At 51.9% G+C, this 24,049-nt stretch overlaps 1 protein-coding gene across 10 annotated transcripts in view; it reads right to left on the minus strand.

The window, feature by feature from the left end:
- ZFAT (zinc finger and AT-hook domain containing) overlaps positions 1-24,049 on the minus strand; it is a 251,245-nt gene that overhangs the window by 218,942 nt on the left and 8,254 nt on the right. For 9 of the 10 annotated variants that reach the window (XM_042973111.1, XM_042973108.1, XM_042973110.1 and 6 more), the window contains exon 2: positions 1,769-1,945. In XM_042973111.1, coding sequence (XP_042829045.1) covers positions 1,769-1,945 — 177 coding nt within the window. Of the gene's footprint in view, positions 1-447; positions 1,551-1,768; positions 1,946-24,049 lie in introns of those variants that run through there. The other variant, XM_042973116.1, reaches the window with a different exon arrangement.

Genomic DNA, 24,049 nt, shown 5'->3' on the forward strand with positions numbered 1-24,049 from the left:
GGATGTATTTCCACAAGTGAGATTGCTGGATCATTTACTAATTCTACCTTTAGTTTTGTGAGGAACCCCCAAAGCGTTTTCCATAGTGGCTGCACCAATTTACATTCCCACCGACAGGACGCGAGGGTTCCCTTTTCTCCCCATCCTTGCCAGCACCTGTTGTCTTCCTGAGGGCAGCCATTCCGAGGGCCGTGGGGTGATACCTCACTGTGGTTTTAACCTGCCCCTCCCGGATGGGTGGTGACACTGAGTATCTTTCCATGCACCTGTTGGTCGTCTGTATGCCTTCTTTGGGAAAATGTCTGTTCAGGTCTTTGGCCCGTTTTTAATCAAGCTATTGGGTAGATTCTTAATGACAAATTGACTTCCCTCCCCCTCCTCGTCCCCAAAGCAAAGAGAATCAAACGTGCGCTATCGGCTGAGGTGTGATCATGTGTGACTTCCCACCTCAGTCCTGCTTTCTCGAAGTGGAAAGAGCTCACGAGGCCAGTGATGGAGCTGAAACACCGTGAACACAGCACTACCAGCTGCCGGTGACGAGGACACAAATTCTCCTGCTCCTCCTCATTCGCCATCACCAGTTTCAGGTGCTGGGTTCTCTCGGTTTCATCTTCCGCCACTAGCAGTGACTTGCAGAACTTCCCTTAACTTCTCAACAACTTATTCCTCTGTCAGGTGTATTCCTCTGAGCTCCCTGGGAACGGCCAGAGGGACTCATTAACCAAAACATGTTTTGTCTGGACTCTCTCCTTGTTAACGACGTCAGACAGATGATCAATAAGCCAGTCTACTTAGAAATGCCAGCCTGAATATTCCCAGGAAAGAGCAGTCGGTTATCAGTGTGGCTAATGAATCCTGTGATGGAACACTGATGGCCACAGACTGCACTTCTGCACAGACGACTGGCCGTTGTCCCTCATCATATAAAAATAGTTTTGTGGGCTTTTTTTCCCCACTGTCGTTTGCAGCTACTCTTACCGGGCTACACATTGTCTTTGTCTGTGGGGACCTAATTACGGGGCCTAGATGGTTTCTCTAATCCATCCACCTGCCGCATCTGACGCCATTCAGTGGGAGATGTCTGGACGCTGCAGACAAGATGTATCTCACTTCACACACCGACTGTGAACTTGGTGGAGTCTGTGCGAACCAAAGCTTTGCCATTTGGATCCTTGTTCCAGGGTTACACGCTCAGTCCAGAAACGCGGGGTCTCAGATTATATATTCTTACACATTCATCACGTATGTTGTCACAGCTTCCCTTCATTGTCTCCTGTGCCAGGAGTCATCCAATCCTCAGCGCCCACCTGGTGACAGGCCTGTTCTCTTCATTTGTCAGGGCAGCACGGTGTGGCTCAGAGAAGCTATATCATCTGCCTCAGGTAATGCAACTGGTAGGTCCTAGAGCTGGCTGAGACCCCCACTCGTCCGACAACAAGCTCACGGTTCGTTTGTTTTTTTTACGCTGTTGGACACTATCCCCGCCTTTCATTCCCTCAATCATTCATTCGTTCCTTCGTTCATTCTTCCTTCCAAAGCCAGAGAAGCACCTGCAGAGGCCAGGTACAGTGAATTCAAAACCACAACCTTATTTTGAATGGACCTACAACTGGACAATTGTTAACTGTTGGAGACGGGAACCTTCCGGGTTTCTATGCCCAGCAAACAGAAACCCAGCCTCGAAGGGCTGGCAGGCAAATCACAGCCATCGTCACCAGCAGGCACATCCGTGGCCGTGGCCCCTCACCCGGCACCCCGGGCCCCTTACCATCTCCGCTTTTGTGTGGGTTGGTGGGTTCAGGAGTGCTCAGAGGCCTGAGGGGAATGATGATCTCGTCCGCACTAACCCCTTCTCCTGCGTGCTTCTCAGAGACGTGGGAGAGGAGCTCCGACTGATTTGGTGAGAAAAGGTTACAGCATTTGCACATGAAGATGGCCGTGTTCTCTGTGAGGGGGGGGAGAAAAAGCAAACTGCGTTATTTCATCTGAACAAAAACAATGATTACTTCCAGTCGCCAAAGGAAAATATTGAAGGCTGCCCTTTTGAGCAATGGCCAGCCTCCACCTGACTGCATCCCTCTCATGGATACCTCCACACCAGGCAGCTCACTTCTAACTTCAGGTGGCCCCAATTGCCACAAAATTCTTTCTTCCGAAATTCAAAACCACCGCCCTTCCGGAGAGCATCTGATACGGACTCCCGCGTTACCAAAGCCTACCAGACAGCCCAGATTCTGGCATCGACATGGCAACACGAAAGAACGAAACCCAGCCTTCAAATGAATGCACCGCACTGACAGCAATGAAGTGCTCCAGCAAGGCTCTCTCCAATTAGGTACCAGGAAAAAATTGATCAAAATAGCATTTCTCAAGAGCCGAGACACCTTGCACTGGCTGGCACAGGGACTGGAAACCAGAAGAATGGGAATCTGTTGATTTTTTTAAGCTACTTAATTCCTATTTGAAAGCAGTACCACCATCCACAAATATTTACTAATAGTCTGTTAGAGTTCATCCCATTATACTAGGCAGGAAGACATAATGGGAAAACTCTCATTTTTAGTTGGATAAGATAACTGTAGGTACAGATAGGAATATTAAATTTAGGATCAAAAAATAATTAGAAGCTGGAATTTTTTTTGACAACAAGAAGAACTGGTACGATGGACAGGACAATGGCTTTGAAGCCGCAGGGACCCAGATTACACTCCCAGCCCTACCCGTGAGTGCTGTAAAGCTGGGTGATCTCCGAGGAGTAGTGAGAACTCCTCGGTCATTGGTACGAAACAGGACACGCAGCTCACGTGCCCACTCAGCAGTGGGAACACAGCAGGCACTCAGGAAACCACAGCACTCCACCGACCACGTGCCCGCGCCCACGTCACCCACACGGCTGGGCCCTCACCATCACTAGCCCCACGGGGCCTCTCCGTACCGCCTGGCAGGCACACACGCTCTAGGCCACGTGCTCTCTGTGGAGGCTGGACGGATCTACAGCGATCCTAGGCCATCTCTAGGCCACCTGCTCTCCGTGGATGGTGAACAAATGTCTCAGACCCCTCCATTCCCACCGCCCATCCTCCCGTGCGGCCGCTGACCTTGGTTCCTATTTCACGTGCAGCCACCAGAAGACGGCCTCCAAGGGCTTCCTCCGCCACACCTGCCCGCCCATCTGCACCTTCACCCACCCACCCACCCGGCCTGACTCCTGCCGGTATGAAGGCTGGCACCAGCAGTGACACAGATGGGGGGGGGAGGGGGGGAGGGGACCCATGGGAGTGGGCTACCCCAGTGCAGGCAGTATCTTTACCACTGACACTGTTTAGAATTGGTGGATCAGGGAGATAAAAAAACAAAAAAGCAGACCAACACTTAAATGCTATGACGTCTGGGGCGCCTGGGTGGCTGGGTCGGTTAAGCATCCAACTTCGGCTCAGGTCATGACCTCAAAGTTCATGAGTTTAAGCCCCATGTCGGGCTCTGTGCTGACAGCTCAGAGCCTGGAGCCTGCTTCAGATTCTGTCTCTCTCTCTCTCTCTCTCTGCCCCTTCCCTGCTTGCACTCTCTCTCAGAATAATTAAACTTTTTAAAAAATGTTGTCACTGCTTTAAAATTCTCCGAAGACAGTGCATCCTTAGTGCCTGCACCTGCCAAGAGGGTGCCACAGCCCACCCTGGAAGATCACTGGACAGGGGGCAAGGCAACGGCCCCTTCCGCCCAACGACCGAGTTCCAGTAACTTCTTTCTCCAGAACACCAATCCTTCCTCTCTGCCACTTGCCATACGCTTACTTCTCCCATCTTAACACCAGACTCTCTCTTGCTCTCCACCCCCTTGCCCTCCCCCACCCCTATTTTCCTCCTCCTTCTCCTCACGGCAAGATTCCCCTCCCATGAGGAGACAGGAAAGAAAGGCATTGAGCCTGCTGGCCACTGCCACAGTGAGGACGGAGCCCCGCCAGGCACCGGAGCTGCACAAGTAACCCCCTCTGGATCCAAAGGAAGGGCTTCTCCACGAACGAGCAGGAGGGGTGACGACCTAAGAGAACTGTCCCCGACCAAACAACACCAGAAACAGAAATGTAACAAAGCAGAACACTGCTTCTTCAATGGCAATCTCGTGAATAGTGTCAATCGATATTTTATTTTTTCCAAGAAATGCTTTATTCCTAAGGAGCCCAAAATGCTTCCCATTCAAAGAGGAAGAGATTACAGCAACACTTCTTGTCTTTCTACGAGGCCACGTTGTTTTCAACACGCTTCCTGCTGACCCAACAGCGATCTCATGACTCAGGCAGAAAAGGGTTTGTAATCCCCCTCCCACCGGTAAGGAAACCGAGGCTGAGAGAGGACAAGCAGGCTGCCCGAGTCACGGCCCACAGGAAGCAGACACCAGACTCTCTGCGACCCGCTTCTGACGTGAGCTGGTTCGGCTACACCCCGTGAGTGGAGTTCCTTCAAGTCAGGCTAAAATCCTCACCGTCGTAACCAACAGCATCTGAAATGAAAGTCATTCCAAAGAGCATAATCCCCAAACCACTGATCAAGTTCTTCCCTGTTCACTGTAGTACGTCCTGAGCAGCAGGCACAGGTGCGCCCCCTGCAGGCCCCGGGGCAGAGAGGACTCTGGCGGGAGCCCCCCAAGGAGCAGGCCCCAGCTGCCCAGGGGAGACGGACACGTCAGGGAACAGGTGCATCTTAACGGTTTTTGCGAAACTACTTCCCAACAGACCTGTACGGATTATCGGTTTCTGTGACGCTTTCAGGAGGAGAATTCTGTGACATTTCACGCAACAGAACTTTCGGGGGCCACAGAGTTATGGGGAGGGGTCTCCGCTCACAGGCATACCAGGCACTGTCTAGAGACCAGACAAATAAGACTACCTTTGCATCTCTGTCTGGCCAAGTGCTGGAGGCTGCTGCAAGTCAGCCGCCACCATCGCTCAGCGGTCGGGCGAGTCCGCCGCACTGTAAGGCTGGCACCTGACCTCGGCTGCCTGCTGTCAAGGAGCACGTGCTTCCCCAGAGCCTGCTGCACGTCCGCTCCACGAGGCGGGTGGAGGCTAGACCTGGAGATCCCAAGGTGTGGGCAGAGGTAAGGACACGTGACCCAGGAGGTTCAGAGAGGCTGCCCTCCCCTCGGCCACCCAGCCAGGGAAGCGCAGAGTCAAGGTGGAATGCAGCCTTACCTGACCTGGGCCCGGGTCTCCCCGGAGCCACGTGGCCCTGCCAAGGTCGGCACCGCTAAGGAACGCAGCCGTGGAACAGCCCACAGGCCCACACGACTGCCCCGAGCTGCACCAGCGGGCGGGCTCTATTTTGCCACCGACCGGGCAACCTTGAGTTTTTTTTTAAGATTTTCTTTTTAAGTAATCTCTACACCCAACGTGGAGCTCAAAGTCACAACCCCGAGACTACAAGTCGCACGCTCTACAGACTGAGCCGGTCAGGTGCCCCGATTCAACCCTGGATTTAAGAGTGGCTGCTTCCAGAAGCCCAGAGAGAACACACCGTGCTCCCTCTTGAACGCCCCGCAGGTCTCCGAGAAGGAGGGAAACCGTGCCCTCCGTAAAGATGCTCACAAAGCAAAATGCCGACACGTGGGAAGAGAGTGGCAGATCAGACTGCCTCCCCCCAAACATGGAGAACTGCTATCCCACCAAAATAACAACAGGGGAGCTATTTTCATTTTTTATAGTGGACAAATATGAAAAAATGTATCTTATACCCTGAAAAACAATCATAATTATGTTGTCAGCTCATTCTGATGAAGATGCTATAATTTGGATGCATTTTTAGGTCCAATTACTGTGCACTCCTCCTCAACAAAAGAATTCAGAGAGAAAATCACATGTTCAACACAAAGAAAATCACAGAAGTTTGGGGTCTGAGTGTTCAATTTCTATGAAGTATTTGCCAGTTTTGGCCAACTACTCTATACTTTTAAGAAGGAAAATCTCCAAATAATTGCATAAGCAAGTCCCCATTTCTAAACTCTGATGTGCAAACACTCCAAGCCAGGAAAAGCCACATCCTGTCTGTGACCTCTGACTCCACCCGCTTACCACCACCCTGTCTGGGGACCTCGGATGAGCAAGCCTCTGACCCCACTCCCTGAAGAAGGTCATGAAGTAGAATGGGTTTGTAGGTCCCGGGATGTTGGTTAGGCCCCTGGGACGCCGGGGAGGGTCACTGGGAGCTAACAGGTCCCACCTCTTACTCTGGCCACAGGCAACACACAGGTGAGCTAAAGCTGGCCTGCTCCCAAGGGGACTTCCCCACAAATCTCAGGCCCTTGAGTAAACAGTCTGTTCAGCCTTGAGCTGAAGTCACATGCTTCAGCCAGCTCACAGGCTGCTCCGGCCCCAGCACACAATCAAGGGCATGCTGTCCCTTTTGCTGCTGTCCTTTGTAAGTCCATCTCCTCTGGGACACTCAAGGTGGCATGACCAGAGCAGGACAGCATTCAGGCATCCCAGGTCTCCTGGTCCTACAACAGAGTTTTTTATTTTATTTTATTTTATTCTATTTTATTTTATTTCATTTTATTTTATTTATATTATTATTATTATTATTATTATTATTGCTATCATCATCAAAATCATCGTAATACAGCTAAATAATACAGAGCCCTGTAGAACAGAGACAGCCCCATTATCTTCCCCTTGAGGAAAACGGCATCACTGAGCAGTTTGCTGTGCATCACAGGAGACAGAGAGACAAAGAAACATCATGCACGCCTATCCTTTCCCTCCCCTCAGGGGCCCTAATGCCCTGGCCCCTCCACCCTCCGTCCACCCTGCCCTCCACCCCGGTCCCTCTCCCAGCACTGAGCTCAGGACGACAGCCACCCTACAAGAGCCAAAGCCCATAGACCACACTGCTGCCCACTCCCATCCCTGTGGGCAAAGGCGGAGCAGGGTTCCACCCGGACCAGGCAATTAAGGAAGCACCCCTCCACTCCCTGCTGGGCTGGGGTCAGAGGAGGCCCCGTGGGGAGCCTGAACCCCCATCCTGCCCAGCAGTACTGGGGCACATCTTCCCGCAGGCATCAACAGAGGCCAAGGAGGGAGCCTGGAGTTCTACCTACCCTCACCGGCAGTGATGAAGCAACACCCCAAGTCTGCACCAGAGCAGCGTCAGGGGGCCTGCTAAAACAGAAGATTCGGAGAGGATCCAGACTCTCATTACACCTAAAATGCTCGGAATTCAAGAAAAAGTCATTCCTCATAATTTTTCAAGCATCAACACAGAATGGAAAAGACAGAAGAAAGAAATCAAGGACCTCAAAGATGGAACAAGGAAAAGCACACAATCTGATTAACAGGGAAAACAGACTGAAAAACCTGAACGGGGCCTCAGGGACGTGTGGGACTATAACTGAAGATCTAACCTGTGTGGCACCAGGGTCCCAAAAGAGGAGAAAGACAGTGGGGCTGGGAAAGGATTCGGGGAAATAATGGCTGAAAATTTCCCACCTCTGACAAAAGACATAAACCCACACGTTCAAGAAGGCCAGCAAATCCCAAACAGGATAAACCCAAAGAAATCTACGCCAAGGCACATGATAATCAAAACTTCTGAAAACTGGAGACAAGGGGGGGACCCCAGAGAACAGCTTCCCATGTGGGAAACTATCTGAGTGACAGCAGATTTCCCAACACACACAACGCGGGCCAGAAGGAAGTGGCACTTGTTCGAGTGCAGCAAGGAAGCAAGTGATCACCTCGATTCTACATCCAGCAAAAACGTCCTTCAGAAATAAAGGGGAAACCGAGCCATTCCCAGAGGAAGGAAAAGTAAAAACGCTGTCCAGCAGACTTAACCTCTAGGAATGGCTAAAGGGAGTTCCCTGAATAGAAAGAAAACGATAAAGCAACGAATCTTGGGACATCAAAAGGGAAAAAAGTACAAAGGAAAGTGTAAAAATACGGGCAAATGCATCAGATTTTCCTTTTTCTTTTAGTTTCCTGAAGTATTTTTGACAGTTGAAGCAAAAAGCAGAAGTCTGTCTGATGCGGTTCTCAATATATGCAGAAGAAACATTTGCGACAACGACAAGCGGAGGGTACAGAGGGCATATAGGGCGGTAACATCTCTACTCCTCACGCACGCCGGCAAAACGTCAACAAGACTTCTGCCTGTGGACTGAGGGGGTGGCTACGCGAACCCACACACGTGATAAGAAGGGACCAGAACTATGCGCGCACATTGTACCACACCAACTCCTTGCTCTGATACTGCACAAGAGTTACATAAGACGTAACTCGGGTGGGGTTGAGCTGATGAGAAAGCTCTGGAGCTGCACAGTGGGGATGGCTGCACAGCACTGTCAGTGTCCTTAAAGCCACTAAGCTGTATTCCTAAAAACGGTCAAAATGATAAATTTCATGCTATGTATATTTTATCAAAAAACAAATGGAGTAAATCAGGCAAAGGGTATACGAGACTTCTCAGTACTATCTTTGAAACCTTCCAGAAGGTATTTCAAAATACAAAGTTAAACAAATAAAAAGTGGGGCGCCTGGGTGGCTCAGTCGGTGGGGCGTCCGACTTCGGCTCAGGTCACGATCTCACGGCTCGTGAGCTCGAGCCCCGCATCAGGCTCTGTGCTGACAGCTCGGAGCCTGGAGCCTGCTTTGGATTCTGTGCCTCCCTCCCTCTCTCTGCCCCTCCCCTGCTCGCTCTCTGTCTCTCTCTCCCTTCTCTCTCAAAAATAAATAAACATTAAAAAACATTTTTTTAATAAAAATAAAAAATAAATAAAAAGTACCGTGGCAGACAAAACAGACCTCTGCCTACCAGTGTGGCTCCTCCAGAAAGGACACTGAACTTGAGAAGCGGCGTGTATCCTGCCTGACGTATCCACAACTCCATCCAATCCCAAACACTCTATGAGAAATCTAGGGCTCAGGAGGGTGGGGTGAGGTGGCTGGGCAGAAAGGGGTCAGTCCAGGTCCCTGTGCCCACCTCTGTGGGATAGCGGGGTGATACGGGCTCTGAAGGGCTGGCATCCCACGTCTATGTCAAGCACCTTCCGCCCCCGGAGCCCCCATTCCCTGTAGCCGGAGCCCCACCCAGCCCAACGCCGTCCATCTTACCCTCAGCAATGATGCCACTGGGGACACAGTAGGCACTCAATAAATGTGAGACGAACTGATGATTCTAAACATGCTTAAACATTTATCAACGCTCACAAGAAGACAAAATGCTACATTACCAGACTATTAGATTACTCTATTTAAAAGCTTTAGTTTAAAAAAAAAAAAATCTCTTTCCTCTTCTGGGTTAGTATAAATCACCCTCTGCTTTGTAACTATCTTCTACTCAGATTGATGAACTTCAAAGAGAGTTCAACAGCCAAAACTCAGATCCTATTAAATTATCTATCTTATGAAAACAGTAGGGCTGGCAAATTCTTTCAGAGTTAAATATTTTTGTTTTCTTGTTTTTCACTCGCCCTTAAGTTATTAAATTCGTAAGAGCTGGCAGCTTTCCAATAAGAGTGGAAATATTTTAACAACATAAAGCCAGATTGCTGTCACAGCCAATGTGATGAAAAAGGCTCATTGCGCAGCTTCGTACAATCAAAAATACCTCTTCCTTTTATCTTCAGGAAAAGAGGCGTGGGTCAGGACACGACATTATCTTCCATTTAGTTTATTTATTTTACAGAACCTTCCACCAGCTGTGGATGCGCCACATACATCATCATCATCACCACGATGACCGGGAACTTGCGGTAACCAAACACACAGGCGATTCGATGAGGAAGAAGTAAAAGACCAGGGAGCTGAAATCAATTAAACCCTCGCCACCAGCCACACCACGCAAGGCTCATGCTATACTTAATCTTACAGCCATCCTAAGAAGTGGGTTTTATTATTGTATTTCCTCAAATCTAAGACAACACCCATTTTAAGAGGCACTGATACTTTACATACCACTAAAAAAGATGAAAACGCTGCCAAATAAACTAAGACACACTGGTTTCTTATCACACAGGCTGTAAGACAGCTCCTGATTTTAGCGATGCTACAACGCGAGTCTTTGAGTCAACAGGACTCGGTAACACTTCCAGATTCCCACGGAAGTGCAGCTCGGTCTCAGTGCTGGGAGGGAGGGCGGGCGCGAGCCCAGGAGAGCCTGACTCGAGCCTCGCTCTTGTCCCAGCACCCCCAACACACCCTGGGGTTGGGGGCTCCACTTCCGGGCTTACTTCCGTGACGGTATTTGAAACCCTGCTTTCCAGAAAGAGGACAAGACAAACATTTTCTGAATGCCAGCACTTTCACACTCCGTCGCGTGTGATCCTGACAAGCAGGGCTGTCGCTAACAGACGCCTCCAGGAGAAAGGGGGTAAATGCACCCCTTCCTCAAGACACTAGCTCCCCCTGTCAGAAAGTGGCCACAATATACCGATTTTCTTGAAACATTGACACTTTCCTACGATTTGCAGAAAGCTGCCATAAGGAATACACAAATATATGAGGTGAATGAGTCCCCTTAGATGTGTTGCCCTGGTGCAGTGTGCAGTGGACACAGCTGTACAAGGCGGTCCTCCTACGTAAGTCAGCCGTGAAGACATCACTATCCCCTGTTACAGATAAGAATGCTATCACTTGTACGAGAGGATCAAATTCAGGCCTACGTGGTTCCAAAGCCACTCGGTCAGTGCGAAAGAAACGGACAAATTAGGAAGGAACACATCTTGTACGTGCATGCATGTGGGCATGTGTCTATACAGGAACATACTAACCACACGCCACAGGAAAGCATGTGGAGGAAGACTTCGCAGGAGGGGAGGCAGAGCTGGCCCAGGAGATGGTAGGACAGCTTGAGGCAGGAGAAGGGAGCTCCCAAAACGAGGACTAGAAGCCAGCCAACAAGGGCAGAGCACAACCCTTGAAAAGCCTTCAGAGTAGAGAGGGGGAGAACAAATCCAAGGTAGGGAGGCACATGAAGGTGCCTTTGGAGGCAGACAGCAAGTCCTGGTCCGCGGAAAACCCACCGGGGAAGCCTGCCCAGGAGTGGCGAGGCCACCGGCCCCCACGGCAGGAGGCCCGTCCCGAGGGAGGCAGGAGCAGCGAGGCACACGGACAGCTGCCCCATCAGAACGGGGCCGCCTCCCAGCTCGAAGGAGGCCAAAAAGCTGAATCTGTATCTGGAATTTCTGGGGTTTTAAACACTGGCAACTGAATGAGATTTTTCTGCAAAAACAAAACAAAACCCAACCTGTGCAGGCCAAACAGATCAAGTTCGTGGGTTAGACCTGTCCTGAGGGCTTCCAAATGCAACCTCTGAGAAGAGGTTTTCCGAGCGGGTGACCTGAGGGCTGCAGCCAGCCTGCCGGGGAAAGACAGGGAGCCCTGTCCGAGGAAACAGAGACGGACAGACGGAGGCAGAGTGCGGGCTGCAGACTCTCTTCCTAACCAGCCAGCCCCCAATACCCAGGAACACTTCCTGGCTCTGGGCAGGCATATTCAAAGGCCAGCTACCCTTCGTTTCAGAGATCTCCACAGTCATGATCACACGGGTGAGCATCCGAGAAAGAAACGAAATTTTTAAAGCCCGCTTAAATAGGTATTAGAAATAAAGGGATAGTAAGGGACAAAATAAGGTCTCCCTCTTGCGGGGAGGTAGACATTGACCCCAGGCAGTTTGGGCCAAACACTGGCTGGAAGAAGCAGCGAGGCCACAGCCGCGGACACTGAGCTGGAGACACAGACTCTGGACACGGGACAAAAACGTTTCCCACGGCTGATGATTTGTCGATATTTCTCTCTGAGGTGATTAGACACGTGGCTGGCCAGGCAAGGGTAGACGAGACGTTATGCCTTATGCCTCTCTGCCATTCTCTCCAAATGAAACGTTAGGATGACAAAGAAAAGCGCACAGTATTCAGATAACAAAAAAGAAGAAAGAAGGAAAACAAAAAAAAAGAGGAAATTGGTTTAACCAGCAGAGCAAGACAGATTCCGATTCGGAATCAGTAAGAAAAAGGCATTCTCTCCACAAAAATTATACCCAGCACAACACGATGCCTGGTGGGTGTGGACAGCCTAGCCTTGAAGTGCTACATTCCAGAACTACACATGGGCGGGCCAGGTGCGCAGAGGGCCCAGGATCAGGGGAGGCCAGGCAGAAAAAGGCACCGGAGCTCCCAAAGCTGGGGGTTCGAGGAAAGTCCCCACGTCAGCCATGGGAAGGGGAGACACGAAGACTTCGTGGCCCAAAGTAGCACCCTCAACCTTCCCTGCCCAACCCAGCCACAGAATAATATTATACTGCCTCCTTCGCTCACACAGAGCTTCATGTCTGTGGGCCCTTGATCCTCCCCACCGACCCGTGAAGGAGCGAAGTCGATGCTCCCACCCCAATCGTCATCACCCTCATCATCCTCCTCCCCATCATCATCCCAATTTATGGAGGAGAAAGCAAGGGCTCAGAGAAGTTAGTGAGTTGCCAAGGAAACCAGCCCGATAAATCACAAGGTCAAAACTTGACCCACACCTTCCAACGGGCCACTCGCCTGGTGGCCAACATGTGCCGGGACAGCACGTTATTTCCTGTAACACGACAGCAGGTCACTGGGAGGAGCCCAAGCCCCGGTCCCCCACCCACAGCCCGCATCAAGCTTAGAGAGACACTTCCAACCGCTAATTACAACGAAGAAGAGGCGCTACACCAAAAGGGGGGACTTCGCCCTCTGCGTGTCTGTCATAATTTACTACAGCAATTCAATCCAGGGAGCGGCGAGCTGGCAAATGAGAGCTCCAGACGTGGGTGCTGCCCACCCAGACCACACACTTAGTAAGCGTGTCCACTGCACGGCTTGGCAAGAGGTCTAGAACTAGGAAACAGAGGGCCACCACATACAGGACAAACGGCTTTGTTAGCAAATCACAAAACAGAAAACAAAAACATGGGTTGTTACCAACACGCAGGAAACGAGTGGCCGCCATACACGTGCTAGCAACACCCTCTGGTGGCCGATCAGGGCACTACAGCCTCCGTTCACGGGACGGAAGAAGTTGGCCATAATGAAAACGTGGCTAGCTAGCATTTACTGATCCTAATTCTGCCAGGCGCCGTAGTTTGCCCGTCACCCACTTAACCTGCACATCAATCCAGGGAGGGAGGGGCTGCTGTCCCCACTTTAGATGCACAAGCTGGGCCCAGGGAGGTGACCAAAAGGCACACGGCAGGCAGGTGAGCACACAGCAGAAGCAGAGCTCACCCCCCCCCCCCAACCCCAGGCCGAGTGCCCATCCTAAGTGAGTCCCCATGTGACGCTGCTGCTTGTCCAGTGGGGGCTGCGTCCATCCTGGTCAGCCCAGCAGGTGAATCAGACCCAACTGCAGCCAGCCACGGATTCTCTGTCCTCATCAGCATCAGCCACTGCCCACCCAATTCTGCATCTGCACAAAAGTTATTCTCATGTCTTACAGTGCCTTCCCATTTACAGCCGCGTTTCTGTGCGGCACTGATGCTGAGCCGGAGAAGCCAGACTCCGAGGACAGGCGAGCCTCCGGTCACACGAAGCAGAAAAGCAACATGATTCCTCGCACTCTCTGAGTCAGGCTGGGGTCACCCTTACTCGAGGTCCTGGGGTCGAGGCTTCTAGGGTATGGCGGGGTTCTGTTTGGGCACACGGCGAGTTCAGTCTGTGAACATTTCCTGGAGCTGTTTGTCTATTCCGGACATACCTTTCTACAGGGTGCTATACATCAACTTAAAAAATTTACACAGCACATTTTAAAGGTAAAGACGTAAGGTAAAACGTGGACTCTGATTCACAAGTGAATCTCTTATTTAAAATGACACATGAGGGGCGCATGGGTGGCTCAGTTGGTTAAGCATCCGACTTCGGCTCAGGTCATGAACTCACGGTTCATGGATTCAAGCCCCATGTCCGGCTCTGCACTGACAGCTCAGAGCCTGGAGCCTGCTTCAGATTCTGGGTCCCCCCCCCCACCTCTCTCTCTGCGTCTCTCAAAAATAAACATTTAAGGGGCATCTGAGTGGCTCAGTCAGTTGAGTATTTGACCTCGGCTCATGTCACAATCTCACAGTTCGTGGGTTCGAGCCCCGTATTGGGCTCTGTGCTGACAGCTCAGAGCCCGGAGCCTGCTTCGGCTTCTGTGTCCCCCCTCTCCCTCTGCCTCTCCCCCGCGCATGCTCCGTCTCTCAAAAAGTGAATAAAGATTAAAACAATTAAAAAAATAAACATTGAAAAAAATGTCTTTAGTTAACAAAAGAGAATAAAATAAAATTAAATTAAATTAAATTAAATTAAAATAAAATGACACATGAAGTGGGAGAGAAGGGCAGCCATGAAGCCCAGACCTAGACGTGAACCCACCTCTGCCCAAGCAGCCACGTGACCCTGGCCCCTGTGTGTATTGGGCCTGTTGGGCTTCTGTCTCCTCGTCTGCTGTGGAGGGACACCATGAAGGCAACGTGCCCAGCTCGGTGACCGATACCTCGGTGACCGGCACAGCCCAGACCAATACCTCCAAGGGCAGCAGAAAGGGCAGCAGGCTAGTCAGGGTCTGGGTCCCCCAGCCCCTAACTGGCTCCCACCTCCAATATGACAGGTTCTATGTAAGTCTCTGAATCTCTACAGGCTCGAAACAGAAGCGGCCTTCAAATGTTTTAAAGTGAAACCTGGTCTTCAAGCCTCCTCCGAAGGCTAATGTGCAGAGAGAGAGCCAGCCAGAGTCACCAGCCACGGGGGCCAGAGCCAGGGAGGAGACAGCCCCGCCCAGCGACTGCCTCCACTGGGGCCGCAGGCCCGCCACACCCACAGATGATCTCCAAGGTGCCCTCCCAGCCCTGAGGTTCGGAGGGCTGAAGCTCCCAGCCGCACAGGCGCTAATTTGTGGCATTATCGTCACGCGTCTCATAAAATGCTGATGAACACAGCAGCTTCTGTGACTCACAAAGTTAACGTTTTTATTCAATGCAAGGGAGAAATCCCATGGGTGTTCCTTTGCTGAAAGTGGATTAACAAAATAAAATGAGAAATGCTCCGGATCAGCTATAATTAACGCTGGGCCAACAGTTGCTCTGTAATTTTATGCGTCCACATTTCTTCCATGTTGAAACTTGGCAGATTTTTTTTAAGCTATTTTTAAGCACTCTCCGAGGGAGAGCCTTGGGCAATGGAGTATACGTGCATTGAACATAATCCTATGTGAAGAGCTGGGCCCCGGCATCACGAATAATGTATGTGAACGGGAACCGCCCCCCATCACCCAGTTCCCCACCTACAGGCCGCAGCGCTATCCCCACCCCAGCGGACGGGTGGGAAGCTCTGGGGAGGTGGGGAGTCCCCCGCAAATGACCAAGGCGGCTCGGGAACTCTCAGGCCACGCCCCGAAGGTGACCGTGTCTCTGGGATCGTTTCCACGAGAAAAACAAAATGTGCAAAATCTCACAGCGTGTTACAGTACATTTGAGCACAGTGATGCCCACGGCCACCGCCTACCAGGCCTCTGACTTTCCGGTGTTTGCTTTTTTGTTGTGTTAGTTTATTTTGGTTCCTTTGTGTGTCTGAGGAGGCTCGTATCTAACTTGTGAAGGGAAAGGGCTGCCTTAGGCCAGCTTTCAGCACTGGGCCTCAGGTCCGAAACTCTGGATTCAAACCCCACATCTCAGTGCAGCTTCAGAGTGGGTAGAGTCCCCTTCACTTCTAAAACCTGCAGGCACTCAGGGAGAAAAGGAGACAATCGAAGGTGCCTGATGACCTCGTAAGGACAATATGGGGGTGGGGGATGTGATCACGGGGTAAACAGTGGGAAAAGGGTCTTGTCGACAGCTAAACACGGTGCAGATGCAGAACAGAACGGGCATCTCTTAAGTCCAGGGAAGTCTGGCTGGTTGGCTGAATCTTCCGACCATGTTGCTGCTTCCTCTGCTATCCACCTACCACTGGCGGTATCTGGTAAAGGGAAGCCAGTGTGGGGGTCCTACATACACACACACATGCACACACAGGTGCACACGTGTGCATAACGTGTGTGCACATACACACATACATGTACAAATATGCTAAGCACATGCATATACACACATGCACGAATGGACACGTGTGCATAATATATGTGCACATACACACATAACACAGGCACAGATTTGCGTGCATATACACATAACATACGTGCACAAGTGCACATGTGTGCGTAACACACATGTGCATATACGCACATGCATGCACAAATGCACAGGTGTGCATAACATGCATGTGCATGCACACATAACATACAGGCACAGATGCACATGTGTGGGTAGCATGTGTGTGCAATGTGTACACATAGACACACATAACATACATGCACAAATGCACGTGCACGCATAATACATGCACATACACACATTACACAAGTACATACGTACCACAGATGCGCACACACACACACACACACACACTTCCCATAGGGAAACAAAAGACAGGCCATTCAGAAGCGTTCCGAGGAATGGATATAAACGCCACAGCATGAATGAGGACAGCGAGTAGAAAGCCAGGCTCTGAGAAGAGAAAGCACCACAAGGAAGGGGAGAAGGAAGGTGGGGAAACAGGGGAAGCAAGCGGAGCCAGAGTGTGAGGCAGGCTGGCACTTGGGGGAGCAACGGGGGGCCCTGGGCGGCAGGAGCCCAGCCGGGGCTTCGGTTCCCACAAGGAGATCGCAGACCCAGCTGTGGAGGGAGGGACCACTTACTCGGAGGCCCCCAGACTCCTCCCTCTCCAACAGGGGTTCAAATTCTCCCCACACTTCCCACAGTGTCTTCCTGCCGCACCCCAAGTCCTCAGGGGAAGGAAGAGCCAGGGCCCCAGGGATGGGGTGATGCCAGGTCACTGTAGCCAGTGTATCATGACCGGACCTGTTTGTTTGGGTTTTTTTATTTATTTTGAGAGAGAGAGAGAGAGAAACATGCGCACAGGCATACAAGCGGATGAGGGACATAGAGAAAATCCCAAGCAGGATCCACACTGTCAGTGCAGAGCCTGACGTGGGGCTCACACCCACAAAGTGTGAGATCATGACCTGGGCCGAAATCGAAAGCCAAATGCTCAATGATGGAGCCCCCCCCAGGGGCTGTTTATTAACTGGACATGGCCAGCCCTTGTCTCCTCACTCTGCCGCCCTGGTTATTTTAATTTTTTTTTAACATTTATTGATATTTTGAGAGACAGAGCGTTAAGTAGGGGAGGGACAGAGACAGAGGGAGACACACAATCCGAAGAAGGCTCCAGGCTCTGAACTGACAGCACAGAGCCCAACGTGGGGCTTGAACTCACAGACCACGAGATCATGACCTGAGCTGATAGTCGGGCGCTTAACCGACTGAGCCCCCCAGGCACCCCCGCCCTGGTTATTTTAAACAACTGACTCAGTTCCTTCGGACATCGCTCCAAGGGTGCCGCCTGGCACACCACGGTGGAGATGCCACCAGCCCGGTCCCCAGTTCTGCAGTCTAGTCACACACCCCATGACGAGCAAACCGGGCAAAAACAAAGCCCTTAGAAAAGCTGGTGCTCGCCCACCCCTTCTCCTGACTGGGCAAGGTTTCGATTGAACACACACGTGATGCACACCTGCCTGCACAAAGCGGGGTACGAGGGGCCGGGAGGGTAAGAGAGGCACAGAGCGGCTCTTCCAGGGCTCAAGCCGGACAATCGCGGGGGACAAGCAGGCTTGTATAAGCATGACCTCTTGGGCAGGCAGACGTGGCTCAGTGCACACTCTGTGCCTACATTTCCCACCCAAGGAGCTCTGGGATGGACCGCCACTCAGCCGCCAGGGCTCAAGACGCCCAACCAAGCCCACACTGTCCTGCAGAAACAGGGCCACTGGCGGGATCTCAAATTCTCCAGCAGCCATGGTGAAACAAAAAGAAACAAGTGAAATCAATTCTCACGTGTCTTCTGTAATACAGTATATCCAAAATACTACCATTTTACTTACAATCCGTTTTTAAAAGAGCAATGAGAAATTTCACATTCTTTCGTTTTTTCTTTTTGCACCACACCATCGTAACCCGGTGTGTATTTTCCACTTACAGCAGACCGAAGTTTGCACTAGACACAGATCCAGTATTCTGTTTCCAGAACACCAGGCAACTTTCCCACTGCAGGTCAGAGAACTGTGGTATGCATGCTCTACTCCCCCACATCCAGGGGAGCTACAGACGGCCTCCACCACTCCCCCCAAAATCCTTGGGACCCACCGAGTTAGGAAAATCGACACAAGGAATTGGAAAATTTAGGCTTTGCCAAACAGCATCCCTGTCCACATCTTCACGGGAGAGGGAGAAGACAGAGGGACGTTTTCATTACTGTCACAGGCTGCTCCAAGCTCCTGAGGTCGCAGAACTGGAAGCAGATGTGGGAAACATGCAAATTCAACTTCAAAATTTTTTTTTTTTACATTTACTTATTTTTGAGACAGAGAGACAGAGCGTGAGCAGGGGAGGGGCAGAGAGAGAGGGAGACACAGAAGCAGAAGCAGGCTCCAGGCTCCGAGCCATCAGCACAGAACCTGACGCGGGACTCGAACTCACGGACCGTGAGACCATGACCTGAGCTGCAGTCGGACGCTGAACCGACTGAGCCACCCAGGCGGACCGTGAGACCATGACCTGAGCTGCAGTCGGACGCTGAACCGACTGAGCCACCCAGGCGCCCCTTAACTTCAAATTCTAAACGTCTGCTTTACGTAGTATGAAAGCCTGAGACCAGTCTCAGTTACGAAGTATTCTGAACCTGAAAATGAATTCTAGGAGAAAGAACTACCCTCCAATTCCCAGACGGGTTCAAGGTGTTTCCGAATTTCAGAACAGAGCTTTACATGAGGCAGGAAGAGCCAATGGGAAAAGAATTCTCCAAACCCCACCGGCTACCCACCCCAGCCTACCAGAATGACCTGCCCCACTGTTCCTAGTAACTAAGACATAAAGTAAGTATTATATTCTCCAAAAGCCTGGGCCACTGGGGGGGGGGGGGGGGGGGGGAGGGGGAAGTGATTGTAACTGACATGCATTACCTTCATAATACAATATTCAGTAAGTGCCTAATATATGTCACATACTATGCTAGGCACGTGTAGAAAGGAGTAAGGTACAGACCCTCCCGTTTTGTTCACGAGAGAATAATTTAAAGTGACTGTGGTTTTATTTGTGGCCTAATCGCAAAGAGTCTTGCCTTGGAAGGGACACAGAGATGCCTAAATTCAGCTCCCCAGCCAGTGTCCAGGAGACAGACAGCCCTACCTGACCCTACCCCTCAGCGTCTGGGCAGCTACCACTTATGTTTACACAGCTGGGAACTTTAAGAAGTCAAGCAACTTCTTCCCAGCCTGGCTTCAGGTGGTGCAGCCTCAGGGTGACCCTGGCAAGGCCAGCCCCTCTGGCTAGATCTGAACAGGCTGTCAGATGTCCCCGAGGTCCTCTCCCCCGCAAGCCTGGGATCCCAGTCCTTCGGCCATACCGGATGGGTCCCCAAGCTCGGCGGTGGCCAGGCCGGTCCTGCCCACGGCCCCAGGGTCTCTTAAACCACCTGCCGCAAGTCCAAACACACACATGTCCCCTAGGGGGCGATAAAGAGCAAAGGAGAACTCTGGCCTCCAAGAGCCGGTTCAGCGATGTGAGCTGCACATTCTGCAAAGCGGAAAGAGCTGGCAGGTGCCTGGGATCTCGTCAGCAAACTGGTTTTGGTTCAAGAACCTCATTCTTCAAGTCTCAGCTCCAACCTCACTTTCTCAGACAGACTTTTCTCAAATCCCCTTCAATATAAATTAGGTCTCTGTTACTTTCTCTGGCCCTCCCTGTATTCATCCACCTTAGCAGCAATTACCACAATGCGTAATCATGTACTCAATGGTGTGTTTGTTTAACTTCTGTCTCCCCTGATAGACTGTATTTCATTCAAAATACAGCTAAAAGCTTAAAAAGAACAAAGATCTCTACCTAGAAACAGAGAGATGCTACATTTCCTTTGTTGTGAGGGCTAGAACATTCCAACTCTGGAATGCAGGTGCAGGCTCACTTAGGAAGGCCTGAGGACAATGTTAACCAAGTCATTCTTCACTCACGCTTCCCAGCAGAACGAGTCAGACCTTGTGCCGGGGAAGCAAGGCGAGCTCTGGGTGGGACAGACACCAGCCAACCCCTACCCCTCCGGGGGAAAGCACTTTGCTTCTCTGGTCCTCCGACTCTGTGAAATGGGAACAAATGCAGCATTTGGAATGGTGGTCTTAAGAGAAACCAGACCCACACAAAGGGCCTGGAAGTGAGATGCCCAGGGAAAGGCAGAAGAGTCCAGACAGGTGCAGAGCACCCCACGTCCACAAAAAAAAAAAAAAAAAAAAAAAAAAAAAAAGCAGCAGAACTCGGTCCTTGTACTGAAATACAAGAAATACACACAACCCAAAAATTCACACGCTTAAAGTAGGAAAACAAATAAGCAAGTATGGGGATCATCCCTAAAATGAAATACAGACAAATGAACGGAAGCAAACTTTAAATGAGCAACTATAACTACGCAGAAGTGGGAGGGAAGAGCGGGGAGGGCGAACCCAAATCACCTGGGAAGCCAGTGTTCCCACGGTCTGCCTCAGGTCAACGGGAAACAGATCTAATTAAATACTGAACTCGAGTTAGTAGGCTTCTTTCCCAGAGACACAGGTTAGCAATTCGGAAACTATTTTTTGTATATCCTAGGATTGAGATAAGTAACTTGCTGTGGGTACTGGGAGGCAGTGTCTCGGAAGGGGCAGGTGCCGCTGGGTTGGAACTGGAAAGATCCGCAGATATGCACGTGTGTCGGCCATGTGCGAACTTCTGCGTGTCTGCATGCTGTGTGTGCAGGCGTGCGCCCATTTCACTCCAGCAATAATGAGCTCGCCTAGTCCCACATCTTCTTTTCTAAATACCAGTCTCCACCTCAACCATCATTCTCCTCCAGAAATAGCTGATTCCAGAGCCAGAAAAGGAATACCTCATCTGACAGAAACCAAGGAGGTTCTCAAAGAAAGAGGGGGCATGTCCAAGAGGCTTCAACCAGCCAAATATGGGGAAATGAGATCAAAATAATGATAAAGGACTGCAAACCACTGAAGAAAGAACTCGTGAGTCCACAGTAATACCGATAGACAGATTTATTTAAAAAAGGAACTCTTGCTCGCATAGAAAGACAACTAGTAAATGTGGAAGAAACGCTGGCATTAGAAACTCCTCATCAGCAACTATCAGTGATCACGGATTCTGGCAAGAAATCATCAACGGATGCTAACACCACGAGCGAGGGAAGTTTGAGGAATGAAGAGTAACACGGTAAGTATGCGGTCTCAAAATGTCTCATCACGAGACGATTACCAAGGAGAAGAATAGTAACTGTATCTCGAAAGAACCCGACCCCCTCAAACGGGCGTCCTGTCCTCCCGACAGGAGGGCTGAGAACTGGGCGCCCCTGCTGTGGTATCCCCCGTGACCCCCGTGCCCGAACTGCAGGATCTGAATGGAATCATGGCGAAACGTGGCCCAAGGGAGGGACACAGGTTACGGAACAAGTGCCCCGCACCCTACAGTGTCGTGGGACACAAAGACAGAGGAGCCATCTTTAAAGGGTAAAGGGACACACGGACTGAACGCAGGGCCTAAGGCAGGGCTTCCTTTTGCTTCTATCGAAAATTACCGGAACTGGTGAGCCTGAATTTCAGTCGGTGAAATCTGCACTATAAGCATCGTGTTCTCACTTTGATAATCGTAAGGTGCTTGTGTGGGAGACTGACCTTGTTTTTAGAAAACAAACACTGGAAATCTTTAGGAGTGGGTGAAAGGGCACTATGTCTGCCACCCGGCCTCCACTGTTCTAGAGAGAAGGCAGAGGGACAGGGCGGGGGGGGGGGGGGGGGGGGGGGGCTCATGACAGGCTCTGAGACGTCCTCAGTCAAGAAACGCCAGTGATATTCACACGGCCGGTCCTGAACCACAGAACCCTCATTTCACAGCAGCCCTCTCGCCAGCTCACACAGCACACACCGGGCACAGTTCGGGAGCCACGGGGATGAGGCGTCACCAGGGCCCGTCAGGAACACACGCAGACAGTCGCCCGACTAACGGCAGTGGTGGAAGAAAAGGCAGAGAAAGTGGGAGCGATGGAGAGCAGCCCCAGGAGGGGCAGCGGAGGGGAACAGGGCGCGATGCTCAGACCCACAGAGCAGGTTTGCTGTGGAATCTGTTTAAGATAGAAACAACAGGGGCGCCTGGTGGCTCATTCGGGTAAGCGTCCCACTTCGGCTCAGGCCATGATCTCACGGTTTGTGAGTTCGAGCCCCGCATCGGGCTCTGTGCTGACAGTGCTCCTGCTCTCAACAGGGGCAGCAAAGAATGCCCTGATCACAACTGTGCACCTCACGGCCAACAATTCCAGACATCAAACACCCGCCCAACTCTCTCCTTCTTTGAGCCACTCTGGCCAGAGCCCCCGAAGGTCAATGGGACCATCGTGTCCAGCCCAGGACTCTTCTCCCACCCAACAGGACCGGCCTCCTGAGGGCCGCCAGGGGTCAAGGGCACAGCGCCCTCCTGGCTACCCACTTACCCCAGACCTCGTCCCGGGACTCCAGTCAGGAAGCAGTCCCCATCCCTTCCTCCCGGCCCCTGCTACAAAAGCTCTCCTGACCCGTGCCCTTCACCTGAGCACCTCTCACATGGCCTCCGACTAGAAAGCAAGACTCGGGAAAATTCAAAAGGAAAATTAGAGCATGATGACTTGGTTTCCTTCTAAAAACTGACAAGAGGAAGAAAGAGGGGGCGGGGGGAGAGACAGACAGGAGAAAAGCAGAGTCAGAGCCTGGTGTTCAGGGCTCCTGGCACCTCGGCGTCCAGAACCCCACAACCTTCCCTAAAGTCCAGGCACCTGACGCGGCCCCCCACCCCTGGCCCCACAGGGCGGAGTGGAAAGCGAGGACAAAAGCCGGGTCTGCCCCAGCGCAGGGCACACCCACCCCAGGGCAAACCGCAAAATCTGGCAGGCAACGGGTTAAACGCCCGCCTAAGGATGCTTCTAGACTCTGCCAGAAAAGCAGGAGGACCCAGACTAGGAGGACCACGGTTCCCCTGCAGAGAGCCTGCCTGCGAAGCGCTTCTCACAGTGCCGGGACCGTAGCGGGGGGAGCGGTCGTCCAAGGTGAGGTTCAGGTCCAGCTGTCACACGGCCAAGGTGGCAGTCGGGTGGCAAACGGAGGACCAGGGACAGCCTCTGAGGGCGGAGGCCAGCAGCACAGCCAGCTGGCGTCAAGGAGGGGCTTCCCTGAGTCTCTGCCGAGCCCCTCGAGGCCCCCCGTGCTCGGCTGGGCTTGCTTGCTCGGTGAGTCCTCAGGGCCCCCTCGAAAGCCCCGGAGTCAGCACGAGCCTCAGACCTCCCCCCCTCATCAGACTCCACCCTCCAGACAATAAACTCCTGGTGGATGTTGAGCTCCCCCGGGTCACCCAAGTGCCGACGGAGGCTCCAAGGAGCCCAAAGAACTGTCACACGGTGGGGCGGAAAATTCAAAGCCAGGTCTCTGAGACTGCAAAGCCGGTGCTGTTCTCCCGAGCCTACATTTCCAGGGGACCTCAAGGCCACCCAAGCCGGTGGCCAGGCAACGGGATGGGGACCCCAGATTCAGGCAGCGGACAGGCAGGGCCAGGGAAGGCCATCCGGGCTCAGCGCTCAAGCCTGGCCCCGGACCCCGAAGGCACGAGGCTGTGGAGGGTCAGCGAGGAGGGCGGGCAGAGGCTGTTCACCTTGCTGGGCTCCTTCATGCCCCCCTGCCTTCACCCCTGCTCTACACTCCCACTGTCCTGGCCACGCCTCCAACATCACCCTCAAGGCTTTCCGGAGCCCCTCACCCAACCCCAGGCAGCAGCGACCATGGCGCTGTCCCCTCCATCTACCCTGTACAACCTGTAGCACTTCCGGGGCCCTGCACAACTCAGTGACTTTATTTATTTTTGAAGGAGAGAGAGGGAGAGACAGAGTGCGAGCCAGGGAGGGGCAGAGA

The sequence above is a fragment of the Panthera tigris genome, chromosome F2 (assembly GCF_018350195.1).
Source record: "Panthera tigris isolate Pti1 chromosome F2, P.tigris_Pti1_mat1.1, whole genome shotgun sequence".
Classification (NCBI taxonomy): domain Eukaryota; kingdom Metazoa; phylum Chordata; class Mammalia; order Carnivora; family Felidae; genus Panthera; species Panthera tigris.